The sequence below is a fragment of the Lepidochelys kempii genome, chromosome 6 (genome assembly GCF_965140285.1).
Source record: "Lepidochelys kempii isolate rLepKem1 chromosome 6, rLepKem1.hap1, whole genome shotgun sequence".
NCBI lineage: Eukaryota > Metazoa > Chordata > Testudines > Cheloniidae > Lepidochelys > Lepidochelys kempii.
The window spans coordinates 61,342,622-61,362,664 of NC_136385.1; the positions used below are offsets into that span (position 1 = coordinate 61,342,622).

General features: G+C 43.1%; 1 protein-coding gene across 5 annotated transcripts in view; it reads left to right on the forward strand.

Annotated features, from left to right (window-relative positions):
• Positions 1-20,043, forward strand: part of CSTPP1 (centriolar satellite-associated tubulin polyglutamylase complex regulator 1) — a 145,953-nt gene that overhangs the window by 12,152 nt on the left and 113,758 nt on the right. For 2 of the 5 annotated variants that reach the window (XM_073348271.2, XM_073348274.2), the window contains exon 2: positions 10,047-10,149. In XM_073348271.2, the coding sequence (XP_073204372.2) occupies positions 10,047-10,149 (103 nt within the window). Of the gene's footprint in view, positions 1-4,748; positions 4,884-7,104; positions 7,164-10,046; positions 10,150-20,043 lie in introns of those variants that run through there. The other 3 variants (XM_073348272.2, XM_073348273.2, XM_073348275.2) reach the window with 3 other exon arrangements.

The following is a 20,043-nucleotide window of genomic DNA, read 5'->3' on the forward strand; positions in this document are numbered from 1 at the left end:
GGTGCTATGCTACTGTCACATCAGAGGTGACCTGTTGGAGAGCAGTAGACACTAAACTAAGAAGACACAGAGGCCGATCTGTGTGCAGGTTTGGAATAGAGTAAATGCTGTACTCTGTAATTGTTATGCTGTCTTATTGTAAGAATGTTTGTTCTCAGTAGTTCTCAAGACCAAGAAAAGTTTTGATTCTTAATTTAGACTGTTTGTCCCAAGTGGTTTTGAAATCCTTAGTGTTAAAAATATTTCACTGTTGGATTGTGTAGCCTTTCAGCAGCACATGCCGTGCATTGTAATGTTATCTGTGGTATGACCCCCTTGTACTGACACATTGTGCCACATGGTAGGGGAGCTTTGTTCCTTAACAGTAAATGCTATTAGGATTAATTAAAAAAAAAAAATTACTCTGTCAAAAAAAATCATGAAGGGCTCTGAGTGGTGCATGCTATGAGGACAGAGGTTTAGTATTTGGTTTAAGGCATGTCTGTCTCGTTTAGGCTGTTCTATAGCGATGTTTAAAGTGGTTAAAAGAATATCTTGGAATGATTTACTGATGTTGAAAAGCTACAGAGACAATCTCAGAGGATAAAAAAGGATGATTTAAAAATCAAACACAAAAAAACCCCAATTTTTTAATTGGATTTTTTATGTTAATTAAATACAGATTTATTTTAAAAAATAGACCTAATTAAAATAGGTTATTTTCAGTGTTCAGGCTTAAACTTACTATAAACGATTAAAATTAAATACAAAAACTATTAAGCAGCACATGTTTGCCCAATTTTAAAGAAAGTCAAACCATTGAACTGGTGGAAGTCACTGGATAGAGTTTGTAGAAGTGCTAAACCAGCTTTTGACAGCAGTAGCCTATTCTGCAGGTGGAGAAGGAAAATGTCTTCAATGACTAGTTTGTTAAAAGTGAAGAAACCAATTGTGAGTTGAAAAAGCAGAGAAGTTTGTATTCTAGTCTATGAAAAAAACAGGCATGAAAGGGTGAGATCTACTAGGTCTAAAATCTTGAAAGACGTGCTAGAAACAATCGGCTCAATTCACTAACTATGCTACACTGTAAATAAATAAATCAGTTAATTTTAAATGCAAAATGTTGTGATAAACTTTTTCTTATGTATCCAGCACTTTTAAGGTAGTTTTAATTAATAAAAAAAAATACTGCTTTTGTGCATTTTAATTGAATTTTAATTCCATCCAAATAGAGCTTAACATAAATCACAAGTAAAAAAAATTAATAATATCTAGCAAATAAGAAATACAACCAGTCATCATTTTCTAATATAACACAAAATATAAAAGTTAAGAATCTGACTACATTAAATTAAGTTATAATTGCTTAAATGTGTATAGACATAGTATATTGTTGCTAACCAGAAATACCCAATTTAGTATAAAGGCTGTATTTAATTGCAAATCAACATGTTTTGATAGGTTCAATCTTGTCAGTTGGTATCCTTCTTTAGGAAAATAGCTAAAAAGTACAAATCAAAACACAATTTATAAAAATTGATTATTTACAACAAGATTTCATGCTTTTGGTGATTTAAATAATGGTTAAAATTGCACTGATTTTTAAACCAATCCATCCTGAAAACAGTTCTGTTCGTACTCTGTAAAATGTGTGTATGCATGCTCCTATTGCTGTGGCTCTTCTGTGTGATAGTGCAAGAGAGCCTTGTTATGCTCTCAGCAGTTTGTTCTAAAATGTAGCTTGTCTAAGCATTGCTTCCTAGATATATGTTCTCCTATCTCTAGTTTATTTTGGAGAGATTTATTTATCTATTTTAAGGTCCATTTTGCAATACTTCTAACGTTAACTAACTCCCGATAGGTTTCAGAGCAACAGCCGTGTTAGTCTGTATTTGCAAAAAGAAAAGGAGTACTTGTGGCACCTTAGAGACTAACCAATTTATTTGCGCATGAGCTTTTGTGATGAAGTGAGCTGTAGCTCATGAAAGCTCATGCTCAAATAAATTGGTTAGTCTCTAAGGTGCCACAAGTACTCCTTTTCTTTTAACTCCCGATAGTTGAAACAGAAAAAAAAATAGAGCAAGTTTTCTTACTCTGCATCAAATATTTATATTCTCAACACTTCAGTTAATGATGTGGCAAATAATGAACAAAGATCAGTTTGATAACCCAGTGCAGCTCACTCCTGACTCTCGGCATCCCTTGCTGTGCTGTAGTGGCGGACCCTCTGCCAAGAAAGGTCTGTGACTCATTTTTTTACTTTTTATGTTTTTTATTTTGTTTGAGAACAGGGAAATTCAGTGCAGAAAGAGAAGCTCCCTGTTAACACAGCATGAAGGTTGTGTACTTAAATGCATAAACTTGAAGAAATTAATTCTTGCAACATATTCTAAGGTACTTTGAACAGTTCTCTGTCTAGATACTTACATGACCTTCATCACCAGAGTACCTGAGTGTCTGTAGTAATACAAAATATTATGTGTGCAATGTGGCCAAGTGAAAGGTGCTGTGGGATTCTTCAAAATTTCCTGTCTTTTTTTTTTTTCATGCATTTAAATTCTCAGTCATGCTGTTTCATAACCATATGTATTTTTTGCACTGAATATCACTTTCTTTCCAAGTTGCTCAAGTATCAGATTTCCTTTTTACAATTGTAACCAACCCCACAGATCTCAGCATCAACAACTAACATACTAAGACTGAAATACAGCTTCCATTTGTTCTAACAGCAATATTTTTAGGCCTTTCCTTTGTCTGCACAAAAAGGTGTGGTGGTGTGGGTGAGAAGAGTTAGGCTGCGCCAAACTGAGCTTTCTGGAAAAGGCTATTATTTATAACCAGGTTAAAAACCCATCATGGAGTAGAGACCAGGATTAACCCATATCTTTTTAACTGTAATAATCCAGTTTAATGCTATATTTGTGGCTGTCCAAACTATCGTAACCCGTTGGCCACCCCTAAGTTCAACAGCCGTTGCTAAATTCTGAGTTGGTTAGAAGCCAAAGTGTATTAGTGCCAGTCTTTGCTCATGACCTCCTAAGGGGCACGCACACCAGGGCATGTAGAGGCTAGGCAAGTGAATCTGACACTAATGACATCATATGCAATATACGAAGTATATTCAGTATAAAAAGCCCATCCTCCTTGGGAGGAGAAACAAAGGGTTGAATTTGGAGGAGCAGTATTATGTATAGAGCTAATGCTTGTACAGAAATTGTATATTAATGTGGAAGTGTCACACAGCTATTAAGTCTCTATTAAGATTATTTGTGCAAAGTTGTCAAGAATGTGGCTAATAAGTACATCCTCAGCTTAACATCTGGACTTCAGTTATTTCATATTTGGATCCAGAAGACTCCAGTGTAAAATTGCCTTGACCCATCAAATTTTCATCTTTCCACCAAAGCTGTTCAATAGCTTGTCAGTGTGACCAGGTGCTCAGCATACAGGGACGTTGTGTAAACTTATTTTGGGCAGTTAAATGATGTGTTTCAGGAAGGAATTGAACCATTAACTGTCAAATGGTTGTCTAAATGGGGGATCCAAGTTCCATAGCTTTGATTTGGTGATGGTTGTCCTGCATAACCTCCTTTTCTCTGATGCTGTTTTGCTGGCCCTTATCAACCTGGTATATTTTTAGCTTCCTGCTAGTCCTTAATTCACTCCCTCTTTTTAAGTGGGATATTAAGTTCAGTTTCTGGATCAGACGGAGGTGGGCAGATTCTCAATAAAGTGGATTTGTAACTCTCCCCAGACTCTGTCAGGAGTAAAGAGACAGATTCTAGATAACAAAATATGATGGAGTGTTGAGGCATATGAATGTGTGTTGGTGGGTACTGTGTCTCTTTCAAAGAAGAAAGATGCGGGCTCTTTCTTAGTGCTGGTTACAACTAGAGAGCTTGTGCGTTGGGTTTAATTCCCTGATCCTGATCTCTCTCCATAGGTGCTGGAACTAGGGGTGCGGGTGCTGCCTCACCCTCTGGGTTGAAGTGGTTTCCATCGTATATAGGATTTACAATTTGGTACAATGGCTCTTAGCACCTGCATTATACAAATTGTTCCAGTGTCACTGTCTCGCTCCCTGGGTTGTCAGGGCAGAATGAATTAAGCATCTGGGAGGCAGAGGTGTAGAGAGTGCCTCATTTTGCTCTGCAGTGTGCTGTCTGGAAACCCCATCTTGCTATCTTTTGGGACAATCCCAGGGATATTGGGGATACTAAAATGCTTTCCCCAAACTGCTTGTGTGATGCCCTCAAACAATGAAAGACTTAGTATCAGGGGTGAGGGGAGAAAACCAGCCAGTAAGCCTCCTGCTTGAAAGCTGCAGGGTGCTAGAGCTCCAGTAGGGAGGAAATGGGTCTCTGAGGGTAGTGGTAGCAAAGTAGCATCATTTTCTAGTGGACTGGGCCTATATGAATTGTAATATGGACAAATTTATGAAGAGCTGGACAAATTTATGAATGCAATTGTATGATTGGGTAGCTTGTGATGGTAGAGGGGCAGGCTCAGCAGCCAGTTTGTCTCATTTTCAGTTTGTCTTGTGTTCCTAAAAGCTCATCCTTCAGAGTTCAGCTGGCTACCAAACTAGATGATCTGGTGATCCCTTGCCACGTTAAACACTGACTCTGCCATTGACTCACTGTCTGAATTTACAATACTAAGCCTATCTGTGCTCCAGTTTCTTCATCTACAGAGCAGATCTATTCCTTGCTATAGAATTGTGCTCCAGAATCTTTTAATTTTATTCATTATGTATATATATGTGACAGGTTGGACAACCCTGCCCCGTGATGCCACCTGATGTACTGGGGTTTCCCTGAGCCCCTCCTGCTCCACTAGCCTGGATTCCCTCTCCCTGTTTTGCTGAATTAGGCTCTCCGGCCTCTTGCAGTACACGCACACAGGTAGGGCCACACCCAGACGAAGACTGAAGTCAGCTCTGTGTGAGAGGATTCACCTAGCACTCATGTGCTCACCTCTTTTGGTGAATAAACCCAAAATAATAGTGTCTTGCGCTGCACAGTGCAAGCTCATAAAAATTTGCCCTCTCCCTCAATGTGAAGAGAAATAGGCACAACTTCTCCCCCCTCCCCCAGTTAAAAATTGCACAAACTGGGTTTAATAATAAACAAAACAAATTTATTAACTATAAAAGGCAGATTTTAAATGATTATAAGGGATAGCAAACAGAACAAAGCAGATTACTGAGCAAATAAAACACACTTACTAAGCTTAAGATCTTTAAGAGACTGGTTTCAAGAAGTAATTTCTCATCCTAAATGTTATTTTAGGCAAGTTGCAGAGTTTCTGTAGCTTAGAGTTCCTGTTTTCTTCTTAGAGACTGGACCCCTGTCTCAGTCTGGACTCACCTCTGCCTTTCCCCTCAGGTTAATTCATTTGTCCTTTCAGGTACTTTCAGTAGTCCTTCTTGGGTAGGCAGTGGAGGAGATTCCAGATTAACCCCCTCCCCAGCCTTAACAGGGATTTACCTACGGTGGGAAACCTTTGTTTGATCCCCAACCCTCTACAGAGGAAAAGTACCAGCAGTGTCCAAGGTGGTATTTTGTACCCGGTGATCTTATCACCTGACCTGGAGTGTCACAGCTACATCTCTTAGGAAGGAGGGAGACTAGTATCTTCACAGTCTTATAGTTTTTTCCTAATGGCCTATCAAGGCTGTGATGGCCGGTTATCTGGTGGGTGTCTCCCAAATACTCACACAGTTATAATTGTTACATAGTTGATATTCACAACTTTAAATACAAAAATGATACATTCATACAAATTGGATAATCACATTCAGTAATTCATAACCTTTCCAGTGATACCTTACAAGACCCATCTTATATAAAATATATCTTAGGCCATATTCATATCATAATCCTATTTCTGTGAAGATTAAGGGGTGTAACATCACAATATGTTTCAAGCCCTTGTGATTGCAGAGAGAACCTTGCATATGAGAGCAGTGTAAATTGATGCAGTATTACCTGTCTGATTTTTCAAAGAGCCTGAAACAACAGTCCTAAGAGGTGTGAACTGTCTCATTCATCTCAAACAAGGCCTCATGGGACTCCATAATCCTGTGCTTGTAGAAACTGGTGAACCTTCAAGATGGAAAATTCAGCATTTTTACCATGGAAATCACTATTTTTACTTCCAGGAACCTGGCATTTTGTTTTATCTCCCTGTCCTGCTAGGACCTGCTTGCAATTGCATCTTGCTTTCCAGTTTTCCCCCCACAAGAAGGAGTTAATTGGATTACAGTGCAAGCACCCCACATTGTTCTGTGGAGCCAGGCAGCAGCAGGTCAGGGAGCCAGAGCTAGAGTCCAGTTTGCAGTCGGAAAGCTGTGGGAACTGGTAGCATAGGCTGGTGAGCTGGGTAACCTGGAAAAAAGCACAGCAGCTGGGGTGTGAGGGAGATGAATCTCAAAAACAGACCACAAGCACCCTCCATCCCCTTCCCTGGCACACATGGGGAGAAGAAGGTGCTGTGCTAGGGCACTTAGACAATATTCTTGGAGTCAAATCGCCTGAAGAGCGTAGCAAAAAATCTCCTCTCCAGAAAGAACCGTTGATTAATTTTATGTCCGAGACTGTTTTCAGCATTGAGCCATTTGTAGCTCTGTGTGTTTGTGAGGAGATGGGGAATGGGAGGCCTTTTAGTGTATCATCATGAAACAACTTTCACCTGGAATTTAAAAGTTGTTGCCATATACTCTAGGGCTTCTTGCTATGGAACTTGGTCTCATTGCACCATGGAGTATAAGGGGCCCTGATAATACCTACAAATCTCATGAGGGTTTAGGTGTGGGCGGTGGGAATTAACTAATATTTGTGTGGTACTCTGACAAGGGAAAATGTGATAGTGTCTGAGAAGATGATCTCTGAGCATAGCATGAGCCACATACTGAAGAGGGAGGAATGGGATGGGATAGAATGAAAAACAGTCTTTCCCAGTTGCTGTTATCTTAAGAGTGTGACTGAGCTGCACGGACTCATTCCTCCCTCAGGGGACACAGGTGCGCAGAGTTATTTTCTTTAATCACTCACATAAATTAAAATGTGTTCCTTTGCATTAAAATAATTAAATAAAGTTACGCCCTGTATCTTTTATTGCCAGATAAGAACTTTGAACCTTTGGCTTACCATCTTGCTATCAGCTGCAAGGTATTTTTCAGGGTATGCTTAACCCATTCTGCCATTGTAATGAATGTGAAAAGTATTATAGGCAGAGAAATCCTCTGACAGCAATTAGTGCTAGTGTGAACTTTTAATCATTGTGCCCATTCGGGATGTTTTCCGGGCCTCTTTTGAGCTCCACCTACCCCACACCAAGATGAAATGTACCAAGTACGGATGGGGCATGAATTTGGGTTTAAGTGGCTTGCAGAACTCTGATGTGTTTCTAAAGCAGATTGATTGCTGGTAAAGGAGTCATGCCATTGAGTCTGGAATAGTCTGCAGTGTTCTATCTGGAAACCCCATCTTACTATCTTTTTGCTAGGAGGAAGGCAGCTGCAATGGGGCCCTGAGAGTGATGAAGGGAAAAATGGGAACTGTCATTGGGACAATCCCAAGGATATTGGGGATACTAAAATGCTTTCCCCAAACTGCTTGTGTGATGCCCTCAAACAATGAAAGACTTAGTATCGGGGTGAAGGGAGAAAACCACCCAGTAAGCCTCCTGCTTGGAAGCTGCAGGGTGCTAGAGTTCCAGTAGGGAGGAAATGGGTCTCTGAGGGTAGTGGTAGCAAAGTAGCATCATGGTAAAGAGCAAGCACAGCATCTGCCATCCCTACCCTGAGGATATTTTCCTGCTCTTTTCAGGACCGGCTGCTACTTGCAGTAGTTCTATAATGTACTTGTTTGGGACAGGGGTGTATGCACTGGGAACAGGGTTCGTGTGCACTTTAGATTGGGAATGGTTCTCTTTTGTTTGTTGTGGTTTGTCTCCTGATTGTTGAACTCCTGGATTTGGCAACTCTTCCACTTGCTAAGTGGAGCATCAGCCTAGACTTTTTCTGCTTTGGTTCATTTCAAGCCAACATCAAAGAGGCCACACTATTTCCATTTGGTATCTGCACTGCCTGTGCTCTCCCTGCCCTTTTGTGGAAGCAGTGAGATGGTTAATGTATTGCACCAAGTTGTCCCTGCCCCCAGTGCTTATCACAAACAAGTAGCATTCTTTTGTTAGATAATGACAGATCCAGCACTATATCACCCAGCTCTGCACCCAATTCCCTACCTGCCATTCTGAAAACATCCCTTTTGGTGCTTTCAGGAGGACAGAAGTGCTTTGATTTGTGTCTTCCAGAAAATGTTTTCTACAGACCAGCATTTAAAACAATGCACGGTCCCTGAAAGGTGAGGTGGGAGGACCTTGGTAAGGTCTGCAGCAACCCTACTAGACTCCTACCAGTATGGTATTCATAATCTGTGTAAGGAAGGTTGTTGCAATACAGGGCAGAGAAGAGGAATTCAGGGCTTCTAGAGGGTCCCTACCAGGCATTTCATGTTGCATGGTTTCAAAACTGGTGATGCTGCAACCCTCATCTGCCCCCTTCATCTCTAAAACCTAGAAAGATTAAAGAAGGACCACCAGTGCATAAATGAGTAACTCTGTGTAGCCAGAGGGGAGAAGTAACATTCAAGTCAGATATTTCACCAGTCATACTTATTCCCCTGAAGGAATTATGCGCTACTGTGTGTGTGCAGAATTCATGCCCCCGCTTATTTCTTTGCTTCCCCGCAGAAAAATGACTTTCTGACAGGGAAGCAAAGGGAAGCTGCAGGAGCAGTCACACACCACTCCCTAGCTGCACGGTACATTGCTTCAGGCATCTGGAGCAGCCAGCAGAGATGAAAATCACTGCAGGGCTGTGGACACCCAGCCAGTGGCTCCTACACTGAACCAGGATCAGCTGCTAGTCCCAGCTGGGCTGGAGGCAGGCGAGAACGGGACTTCCCCATCCCCTGCAAGGAGTGATTGGGCCTGTGTTAGACCCACCTCAAGAAGCCTCCCCCAGCTGCAGGAAGCTCAGCATCTTCCCCTGTTTCCTGCCCCCACCGCTCTTCAGCTGCTCCCCCATCCACCCAACCCTCACGCATCCAGACCTCCCATACCCAGACACCCCTGCCAAGCCTCACCCTGTACACCCAGAACCGCCCTAGCCCTCCATACCCAAACCCCACCCCATTGAACCTCAACCCCTTAATCTGGAGCCCCCTGCACCCAGACCCCCTGCCTCTGGACCCCTGCACCCAGACCATCCCCCCATTGAGTTCCCTGCACTCAGACCCCTACCCCACCAAGCCCCACTTCCCCAGCACTCGGACTCCCCCTGCTGAGACCCCAGCACCCAGACCCCTCTGCTGAGCCCCAATCACTTTCACCTGGAAGCGCCTGCAGAGTCCCATTGTCCCTGCACCTGGACCCCCCACCCCCCAATGAGCCTCTGTGCATCCAGATCCTCCCTCACCTAGACCCCCCCACTGAGCTGCCTGCACCCAGATTGTCCCACACAGAATCCTCTCACCCCACACCTGGATCCCGCCACACTGAGCCCCTCCACACTTGGATTCTGCCTGGTTAAGCCTCCCTGCCCCACACTTGGTGCACTTGGCACAGAGGGGCAGGGACCCAGGGTGTTTCTGGGGCAGGCCCAGGCCTTGTGCTGTGTCAGGGTTGAGTGTAGCCTCACCACTGAGTCCGTGTCCCGGCAGTAGGGAGGCTGCAGGGTGATCTCTCTTCTTCATGGAGCCAGTGGCCTGTGCTCCACTGTCATGCTGGAGCCTCTGCGTTTATTTATTGAAAAATAAAACTTGCAGAATCTCAAAATATTGTGTGCAGAATTCTTAATTTTTTTATGCAGAACTTTTACTTTTTTGGCACAATGCCCTCAGGAGTAATACTTAACAGAATGAGAACCTCTGCTTGTCTCTCTCTATGTGATGAGAACAAGTGGTAATAGTCAGGCAAGGATGAACACTAATAGCCTGGCCTGGCTCTGGGCTTTGCAAGTCCCTTGTATTCTAATCTCTCTCTTGCTCTTTTGTTTGTAGCTCAGAGACATGTCCTCACGTACATGGAGGATGCAGTGAGCCAGCTGCTGGAGAACAGAGAAGATATTAGTCAGTATGGCATTGCCAGATTCTTCACTGAATAGTAAGTATATCAGGAGTCTGCCAATAGGACCACCCTGGGGGAGGCTCTTGGAAGCAGGCAGGGTACATGGAGAATGGAACTGGATACATGCTGATTATGTTGTGGCAGTGAATATTGGAGTTGAGTAGGTTAGCCAAGGGCTGCCTGAGCATGTTTCAGAGACGTGCTTATTCAGGACAATGGGTCAAATTCAGACCTGATTTAAAAGCGGGGCAACTCCTGTTGGCTTCACCAGTTGTGCTTACTTATTCTGAGGCTGAATTTGGCCCAGATAGGGCTTCTATTCTCTGTTTTACTACTGTATCTGGGTCATCATATAATATCTATCTTTGATAGTAATTTATTTTTTTAATTCATGCTCTCATTCACAGACACGGAAAAAGGGGAAGTCTCTAGTTGTACCAGCAGTACACTCTTTCCCATTGAAGACTATAGTGGGACTGGGCAGATGTTCTGAAAGAAAATGGGTTGGGACAGAGAGAGGAAGGTTACATCTTAATATCTTGAGACTGACTCTTGCTGAGCTGCCAAGCCAGGCTCCAGGCCCTCTTCTTTTTCATAGTCCCAAACAGAGCAGAGGGGATATGGGACATATTGCAAGGTCTCTGTGTATAGTAGCTCTCTTTAGTAGATGGATCTGTGGTAAGAGTACTGGTTCCCTGTGATACCTCCTCCCTCTGGTTCACATCAGTGTCCTTGCTAATGTGCTCACTTTATCCTCCTCTCTCTGAATTATCCATTTTGCTGTTCAGTCTTGTCCCAGCTATTCTTTTTGTTTTGTAAAAAGAAAAGGAGGACTTGTGGCACCTTAGAGACTAACAAATTTATTTGAGCGTAAGCTTTCGTGAGCTACAGATCACTTCATCAGATGCATAAATTTGTTAGTCTCTAAGGTGCCACAGGTCCTCCTTTTCTTTTTGCGGATACAGACTAGCATGGCTGCTACTCTGAAACCTGTGTTTTTGTTTTTGTGTCTGTGATGGGGAATACAAACCCCACTCTGGGCAGCCAGGGGTTAAGGAACTGCTCTGGGCTCAGACAACCCCAGCCTGCCACATCTGTAGGAAATGCTCTAACTGGAGGAGGAGTTAAAAGGCAGGGGAGCAGCTCATTTGGTGGCAGACCAGGGAAGAGAGTAGACCTGCAACCCCAGCATAGGAGAGCTGAGGGAAAGGCAGAATCTCTCCTGAAGACAACTGCCCAAAGGTCCCTCCCTGAGGGAGGGGATGACCTGCTACAGAGACAGCCTGAGAGGGAAGCAGTCCCCCCTCCCTCTCATATGGACTCAGAGTTTTGTTAATTCCTCTTTACTTTGTTTGGACTACCCCAGCAGGGGAAATCCCTATGCCTGAGCTGGCCCAGGAGGGTGGGCCATAGTTCAGAAGGAGGCAGTTGCTGCCTGAGAGAGGAAGAGAGCTACCATAGTACATGCTACCTCCAGAAGGTGCCTTGTGATGAGAGAATGCCCTTCATGCCACCTTAACCCAGATAACGACTTTGGGACAGTTGCAGGGGGGTGATAGGAAGTGGCCCAGGGAGAGCAGCCTTAAGCAGCCCCTGGCTCAAATCACTGATAGCCCTCAAAGGGCTGTGGGTTGGAGCCTCATGGAGTGGACTCGGGCTCTCCTACCAACATCCTCCCTGCAGGTCATGGGCATAACCCCGACCACTAGGCAAAGCTACCAACCAACCTCCAAGTGAGGACCATCACAGTCTGGTTCTTGTAAAGCTCCCTTTATTTGCTTGGCATGCTGTTGCCTGGCTCTTCCAGACCCAATAACCATTATATATGGCTCAGCATAGCCACAATGGTGATGATCACTGATCTCAAGAGACCCCAGAAACCCAGATTAGGAGGAGGAAGGTGAGGGGCTGCACCAAAATCTCTGCATTTGTAGAACGTTCACCTTTCAAACGTAACAGCTTTATTCTGTAGAGAACCTTTTGTACAAACTGTCTCCGAACATACATCCCACAGCAACACAATACAAATGTGGGTTTGATTCATTGGGATGCCTCCTCGTAGTATAGGCTGATGTGTTCTGGTGGTATAGATCACTGCTAACTGTGTTCTGATTGGCTAGACAGCAGTTACAAGCTTCCCTGTTTTGGCCAAGATCAGTGTCAATTCAGAAACCTCAACCAAAATCACATAATTGATTTGGACAGCAGAGCTCCTCTGTCTCAGACATTGTCCAATACCAGATGCCTCAGATAGAAATGTAAAATACTGCATGGTGGATTATTATAAAATAACCTGCCTGTAGGTTAAATTTATTTCTAACACATATCATCTTGTAGTTGATTTATGCTCTGAAGCATATGGATTTATATTGCTTTATAAAATTATCTTTCGTAACATAACTGTGGATGGTCTCCTTATCCGTGTAGCGGCCAGCCCTCTTTTGGAATTTTATTTAGCTTATAGCTTCAGTGATATATAATGGCAGTGAGTTCTGCAGGTAGATTATACACTCACTGCAATCATCCTACTAGTAATTACTGGTATTTATAAAGCACCCTACCCAGGTGGCCTACATATAAAAACAATATACAATTCAATAAAAACATAGGTGATCCTTAAAAGTCCAGCCTCTTAAAAATAGAAGTAAAACTAACTGAGATGTAGCAAAATGCAAGATTAAAGGGGATAAAGAGATATGCATGGAAGATAGTATGTGTCACGTTGATTCCATATTTATAAAGACACCTAGGAAAGAAGATTTCAAGATGTTTTTAAAAGTAGTGTGGGGAAGAGAATAAGAAATGTCTGGAGGAGGGATTTACAGCCTCAGTTAATGTCTGATTTCTTGCTGACCAAAGATGTTATGGTGGAATCCCTAAAAGACAGCTGGTACCAGAGCACAGACCTTCTTCAAGGTGAAGTTCAACAAGGACATCTTGTATGTGTTGTGGTCCTCACCCTTCTGGGTTTTAACAAACAAGTGGTGCCAGCCTCTCCTCCCTCTGCCCCATTATGGGAAAAGACAGTGGGTTTTGGGTTTAAAAATCAAGCAAAATTAATGTAAATGCAATTCCAGGGGGCATTACAAGTTCTGGCATTGTGCTCAGTAGTGTAGAAAATAAAAAAGACATGAACCCTGAATTCAAGTTGTCTGTCTTGATTCGAAAATGGAAAATGAATTTTTATCTTATTTGTGTATTGTGATGTTTTGTAGAAATTGATTTCTCCAAGGGAGGGAGAAAGAGAAATTAAAATCCATTGTTAGGTGCTGTCGTTGGATTCAGACTAGTACATAGTGGGAGGTGATGCGGGGGGAACCTTTGCTTGCTTTGACAGGAGCTCCAGCAACTCCTTCATTGGTGGTAAGTCTTTAGTGGCTAGTTGAAGGCCTCTTACTTGCAGATTGACTGACAGAAAGCAATGAAAGTTTGAGCCACTGGCCTTTTTGCTGGGAGTGTGGCTAGGTTGTGCTTAGATGTCTGAAGGACACTTTTTTCCTTCTCCAGGCCCAATCTTGATTCTGAATCTTGATTTGGTGAAAGGGGTTAACGCTTCCTTCCCTCCCCCCAGGTTTAACTCTAAAAATAGTCCCTCTGTATGAACAGCCAGTGTCAAGAATACAGGGTGCCTATAACACAATCATGGGTACTTCTCTGTCCTGAACAAGTTGCTCTGATGGAAGTGTGGTGCTTCCTATTGATACCCAAGGTTGTGAGGCACCTCATCACCACCTGCCCTTAGCGTGAAGAAGGGCCCTTGTCGGCTCCCTGAATTTACTGGTTACTGGCAACACAAGCACTTTCCTCTATGCCTCTGCAGGTCCCACTTTCTCCAACCCCTGAGTTCCCTGAATTTCCCGCTGCAGTGTCCAGACCCTGATCACTGGACACACACAGTCACCAGACCTGCCTATCCCAAAGGAACAATACACCACAGCTTACCAGTTACACCATTGAACATAGCTCCAATTAACACACAGCCCTTAGATTTGTTTATAGAGAGAACAAGTATAAATTTAACAAAGAACAGAGATTCAAATCATAGAAAGCAAGAATATTGGAAACAAAAGGTTACATATAAAATGAAATCACAGCATGCATACTAGAGGCTAATCTTAACTATCAAGACCCCTTGTCTCATTAAGTTTAGCTCACCCCAAGCCTGGCTGTGATCTTTTTTTCATGATGTATACAGTGGAAAATACAGTAGGAAGATAGATATATAGAGAACGAACATGAAAAAATGGGGGTTGCCATACCAACTCTAAAGAGACTAATAGATTAAGCTGGGCTATTATCAGCAGGAAGAAAAAAAAGCTTTTGTAGTCATAATCAGGATGGCCCATTTCACAGAGTTGACAAGAAGGTGTGAGTAACAGTAGGGGGAAAATTAGCCTGGGGTAATAGTTTTTAGTTTGTGTAATGACTCATCCACTCCCAGTCTTTATTCAGGCCTAATTTAATGGTGTCCAGTTTGCAAATTAATTTCAACTCTGCAATTTCTCATTGGAGTCTATTTTGGAAGGTTTTTGTTGTTGAATAATTGCGACTTTTAGGTCTGTAATTGAGTGTCCAGGGAGGTTGAAGTGTTCTCCAACTGGTTTTTGAATGTTATAATTCTTGACATCTGATTTGTGTCCATTTATTCTTTTGTGTAGAGACTGTCCAGTTTGGCCAATGTACATGGCAGAGGGGCATTGTTGGCACATGATGGCGTATATCACATGGGTAGATGTGCAGGTGAACGAGCCTTTGATAGTGTGGCTGATGTGATGCATCTGATGAAGTGGGCTTTAGCCCACGAAAGCTTATGCTCAAATAAATTTGTTACTCTCTAAGGTGCCATAGGTGGTACTCGTTGTTGTTGCTGATACAGACTAACACAGCTACCACTCTGAAACCATTTTTCATGATGCAAACACAATGTCAGTTCACTTCCTAGGTGGAAGACCTTGGGTGTCTCCATGCCTTCTCCTGGTATATCAGACTACTTCTTGGATCTTAGTCATGAATTAGACATCCTCCTGCTGTGTGTTCCTTCCTTCCTGTAGATTTTGTGATCTCCTCGACTTCACAATCTTGATTAGCTGGTGATTCTATATGCAAATAGATTTCCATTGTAAGACACACAACGGTCAGCCAGGGAGATAAGTGCCTCCTATCCCTTGTCTGGACAGAATCTGTTTTTCACCTTTTGGTGACTTGTCTTACATACTTTAAGAACACAGTTTGTAGTGTACACACACACAAATCCTTACATATTAGCTGTAGAAACATTTCACAATGGTTCTGATAATCCATGTGACACAGGCTTTCAGTAGAGACCTTACGTAACACTCTTTGGCAGCCTAGTATGTAACTACCAGACCCAGGAGATCCCTGTAATCCTTCTGCATGCCTGTGCCCTCTGTTAGTTGGCATCAAGAGGTCCTTGGATCACAAGTAATCCCCTGCTAAGAGGGGATTGCATGATTGGATCCATGTCAGAAAGTTTATTGGGACAAATGAAGGTGCAGATTGTGCAAATGATACAGGTCGGAGACACCATACTGTTTCTGATGTATATGGCTTTCTTTGAAAAGTGATGTTCAGATTGTTAACCTTCCCTATCAACTCTGAACAAGTTCTCTCAATAAGCAAGGACTTGAAGGAAGAGAGAGAGAGAGAGAGACTATGACCTCCGCCTATCAACCAGACTTCTGTTTTGTTAGGGTTGAGAGTGAGGAGGCTATGACACATCCAGCTGGCATTATCCGGGCACTCTTCCAGAGCAGATTTGGTTTGCATCTCCTTTCAAGTTCACTCCTCGGGGCCTTTTTAAACTTCTGGTCATCAGTAACTTAAAAATTGAATGACGATGAAAGAACCCCTCCCTACCTCTTTGAAACTGCTCTTAGAATGTTTCTATGCAGTATTTCTTCATGTTAGATCCTGCTGCCCAGCCCCTCTCATCTCCTCCCATTCTGCTCTTGGCCCACCCTGGCCTACGGTACTCTTTTGGTTCTTGGTATTTTCAAACAAATCTGATTTGTGCCTGTAAATGTGAAGCCATTGTAGAACATGAGTGTTTGCCAGTGTGTGCAGCTTTGTAAGATTGAGATGCCCTGAGCTGAGTTCATGTTTCCCTGACACACCTGAAAAGGGGATATGAAATACCAGAGCGCTTTTGTGTTCATGTTGAATACTCCGTAGAGCTGCTGACTATTTCCATATTACAGGAAGCAGTTATCAGATGCCTCTGTCCCTTTTTCTCTGGTAATTAAAGTAGAACTTGCCATTGTTGCAGTCTTATGCTAAGGCTGGAGAGGCCACAAGCCACACTCAGTGCCCCAGTATCAGAACAGAAATAGACTAAGAAGTAATTCTGAGTTGTGAAAGTGCTCAATGTAGGATATATGAAATGTGGGAGATTGCTCCTTTAAAGTGGAGAATAATTGACCAGAAGGAGGGACCTAGATATTAGCAGAGTAGTGAGCTGCCTATCATTGGAAAATAACTTATTCTGGTTCTCCAATCTCACCTGCTTCCCTTGCCCTCTGGAATCCCCCATACAGGCAAGGTCAGGTTGTGCCCAGTGGTTTACGGTTAGCGTATGTCTACATTGAAATTGGGAGGTGTGTTTGCAGCATGTGTAGACATACCCAAGCTCATTTAGATCTAGCTAGACCAAAGCTATCTTGAGCAACAATAGTGGAGCTGAGGCAGCACGGGTGGGGGGCATGGGCTAGCCATGCCTGCCCAGGATCCTGAGTAAATACTCAAGTGGGCACTGCCTGTACTGCCCACTGTTGTTGTTACTCAAACTAGCTTGAACGAGATCAAAGCTAGTTCAGGTATACCTATGTGCTGCAATCACACTCCCAGTTGTGGAATAGACCAGGGATCGGCAACCTTTGGCACACAGCCTGCCAGGGAAAGCCCCTGGCAGGCTGGGACAGTTTGTTTACCTGCCACGTCTGCAAGTTCAGCCGATGACAGCTCCCACTGGGTGTGGTTCACCGTCCCAGGCCAATGGGGGCTGCGGGAAGCGACGGCCAGCACATCCCTCAGCCCGCACCGCTTACCACAGCCCCATTGGCCTGGAGGGGTGAACCTCTGCCAGTGGGAGCTGCCATCGGGAAATCTTCAGGGCACTGATGATCCACCAGACTTTAGGTGGGAGAGAAACCCTCAGAGCTGAACAGCCCAATTGCTGTCATAATTAAAACTATTTAGCGAGATTGGAAGCTTTGTTTTAAATTTTTGATTCACATTTTCAGGGGTTGATGAGGCTCTTGAATTTCTCCCACATGATCTATGCCAGGGAGCCCCAAAGCATATACGCCCAGTTTTTCCTTCTCTCTCACTCAAATATAATCTCCAACTATTGCAAAAATGACAATATTCACTCAGCTCCTCAAACACCCACCAGGTCCCTGCATCTCTTCTGCTCTAGTGAGGAAATGACAGGGTTATGACATGTGGACTGCCTGGCTGCAGTGAGCCATGTGACAGATGTAAAATTACTGCTGTCACCAACTTGACTGTGAAACAAGCCTTTTGGCTAGAAATCTCCACTGGAATTGTGTGCTGCTGATTCTTGACAGGTCTGCTGCTGTGTTAGCTGTGGTTCCCTGCTCCCTAAGGGCACTGCTGGCTGGAAGAAATCTGCCACTCCTTCACTCTCCAGTTATCTGTGGAAAGAGGCTGATAGTCACATGAAGACAGGCAGTTCTGCTCCTGTGTTTAAGGTGTCAGAGTAATGGTGGATTGCAGCACATGTGAATAAGCCACTCAGAGAGAGAGGATCTAACTCAGCCCTTTGAAAATCTTGCCACAGAGCATGGTAGAGAAGGGGTTGCCGCCTCTGCAATGTACTCATGTTACTTCCAACGGTTCCAATGGAGAGAAGACTTGCAGTGGAATGGGAAGGTCACTGTATCTTTGTCTTGCTTAAAGATGGGGGACAATTATTTGCTTCCTTCAGAAACTGAATTTCAGTTTACCACCTCTGCTTTTTGAAAACATTTTTCCTAGTGAAGGTTTATACAAATGTTCATGGAAATGGATTTGGGACTTGTAGCTCAGATTCACTTTGTGACAAAACTAAACTAGTTTCAGGCACAAGGAATAGATTTGCTGTCTGAATGGAGACCCATATGCTATAGAATAGTTTGATAGCAGCAACTTCCACATCCCACATACAGGGTGATGAAACCCTCATTTAACTTTTGTGTTGCTTCCTCCTTAGCAGTGTCCCAGTAAGTAGTGGACTATTAAACTAGGTAAATACACTGTCCTTGTCTATGGCAGGTTGCTTTATGTTCATTGGAATAACACACAGCAATTTTCCAGTACAGATTTTATGTTTTCCAAAATATATTTACAAAATATTGGAAAATGGGGCTGGTACTTCCCACTTATTTGCAGATTTTATATGTGAACAAACATCCAGATGAATCCAGCTATGTGTAATCAAATAAATCAAAAAAGAGAAATTATTCTGACTTGTTGACTGGGAGTGCTAGATTGTCAAGTGTCATTGTCCAAAAACTAAGGTTAGTTCTCCAGATCTGTCTGTGACCCCTCATTTATTAACTTGTGCTTTCTATGTAAAGATAACTGCTGAAAGGTCTGTGCACATGCACTCTGTCTCTCATGTTGTTTTTCTTCTCAGAGAGAAAAGGAGTACTTGTGGCACCTTAGAGACTAACCAATTTATTTGAGCATGAGCTTTCGTGAGCTACAGCTCACTTCATCGGATGCATACCGTGGAAACTGCAGCAGACTTTATATACACACAGAGAATATGAAACAATACCTCCTCCCACCCCACTGTCCTGCTGGTAATAGCTTATCTAAAGTGATCATCAGGTTGGGCCATTTCCAGCACAAATCCAGGTTTTCTCATACCAAATAAAACTGTTGCCTATGCATTAACAGCAACAACACAAAAGACCAAGGAAGGTCTCTCCAATTCATTATGAATCTCTGGAAAGCTATGTCATTGATTTGTGTCTCCCCCATTGAATGCAGATGCATCATGGAACATGCACAGAATGAATATCTACATACTGCAACCTTAGCTCTAGGTAAAAGCTCTGTACAAGATAGATGGGTTTGCAGCATACTCTGAAGAAATGGTTGCAGGTGTTGGTGGAGATATGCTGTGCATTTTGCTTCAAACATGAACCCTTCTCCTGATACGTGTGGTAACTGCAGATTGGCTAAGAGTGCATTGTCACAAACCTCAAATCAATGTGCTCAATCATATTGGCTCAATCTGTACGAGAAGGTGTAAACATCCATTGAGAATGGAGATCTAAGAGGTATGTATGATGAAATCAAGAAAGAAATAGATTCTTCAGTCAAGAAGGCTGTCCCACTCAAGTCACTTAATGGAGACATCATTGAAGAAGAAAACAGACGCAACACTGGGTGGAACACTATTGCAAACTCTATTCAAGTGAAAGCTCTGCTTCAGAAACAGTGGTAAATGCGAGTCCCCATGCTCCAGACTGTTGAGGAGCTTGATATAGAACTGCCTATAAATGAGCTTGAAAAGGCATCTGTCTCCCAAGCACCAGGAAAGGCTACAGGAAAAGATGGAATTCCAGCTAAAGTACTGAAACAAAGGAGGACCGGTTGTGCTTAACCATCTGCATAATGGCTTGCTTGCTTGCTGAAGGGAAGGACGGGTACCAGAAGACATGAGGATGTCAACAGCATAACATATAAGAACAGAGACTATCAGAGTGATTGCAACAGCTACAAGAAATCTCCATCCTCAATGTTCCTGGTAAGGCATTTGCATGGATCATTCTCAAAAGACTGCAAGTTCTTGCTGAATGCATATATCCAAAGAGTTAGTGTCACTTCTGTGCTGGTAGGTCAATGATTGACATAGTCTTTGCACTTAGTCAGTTTCTAGAAAAGTGTCAAGAATAAGGA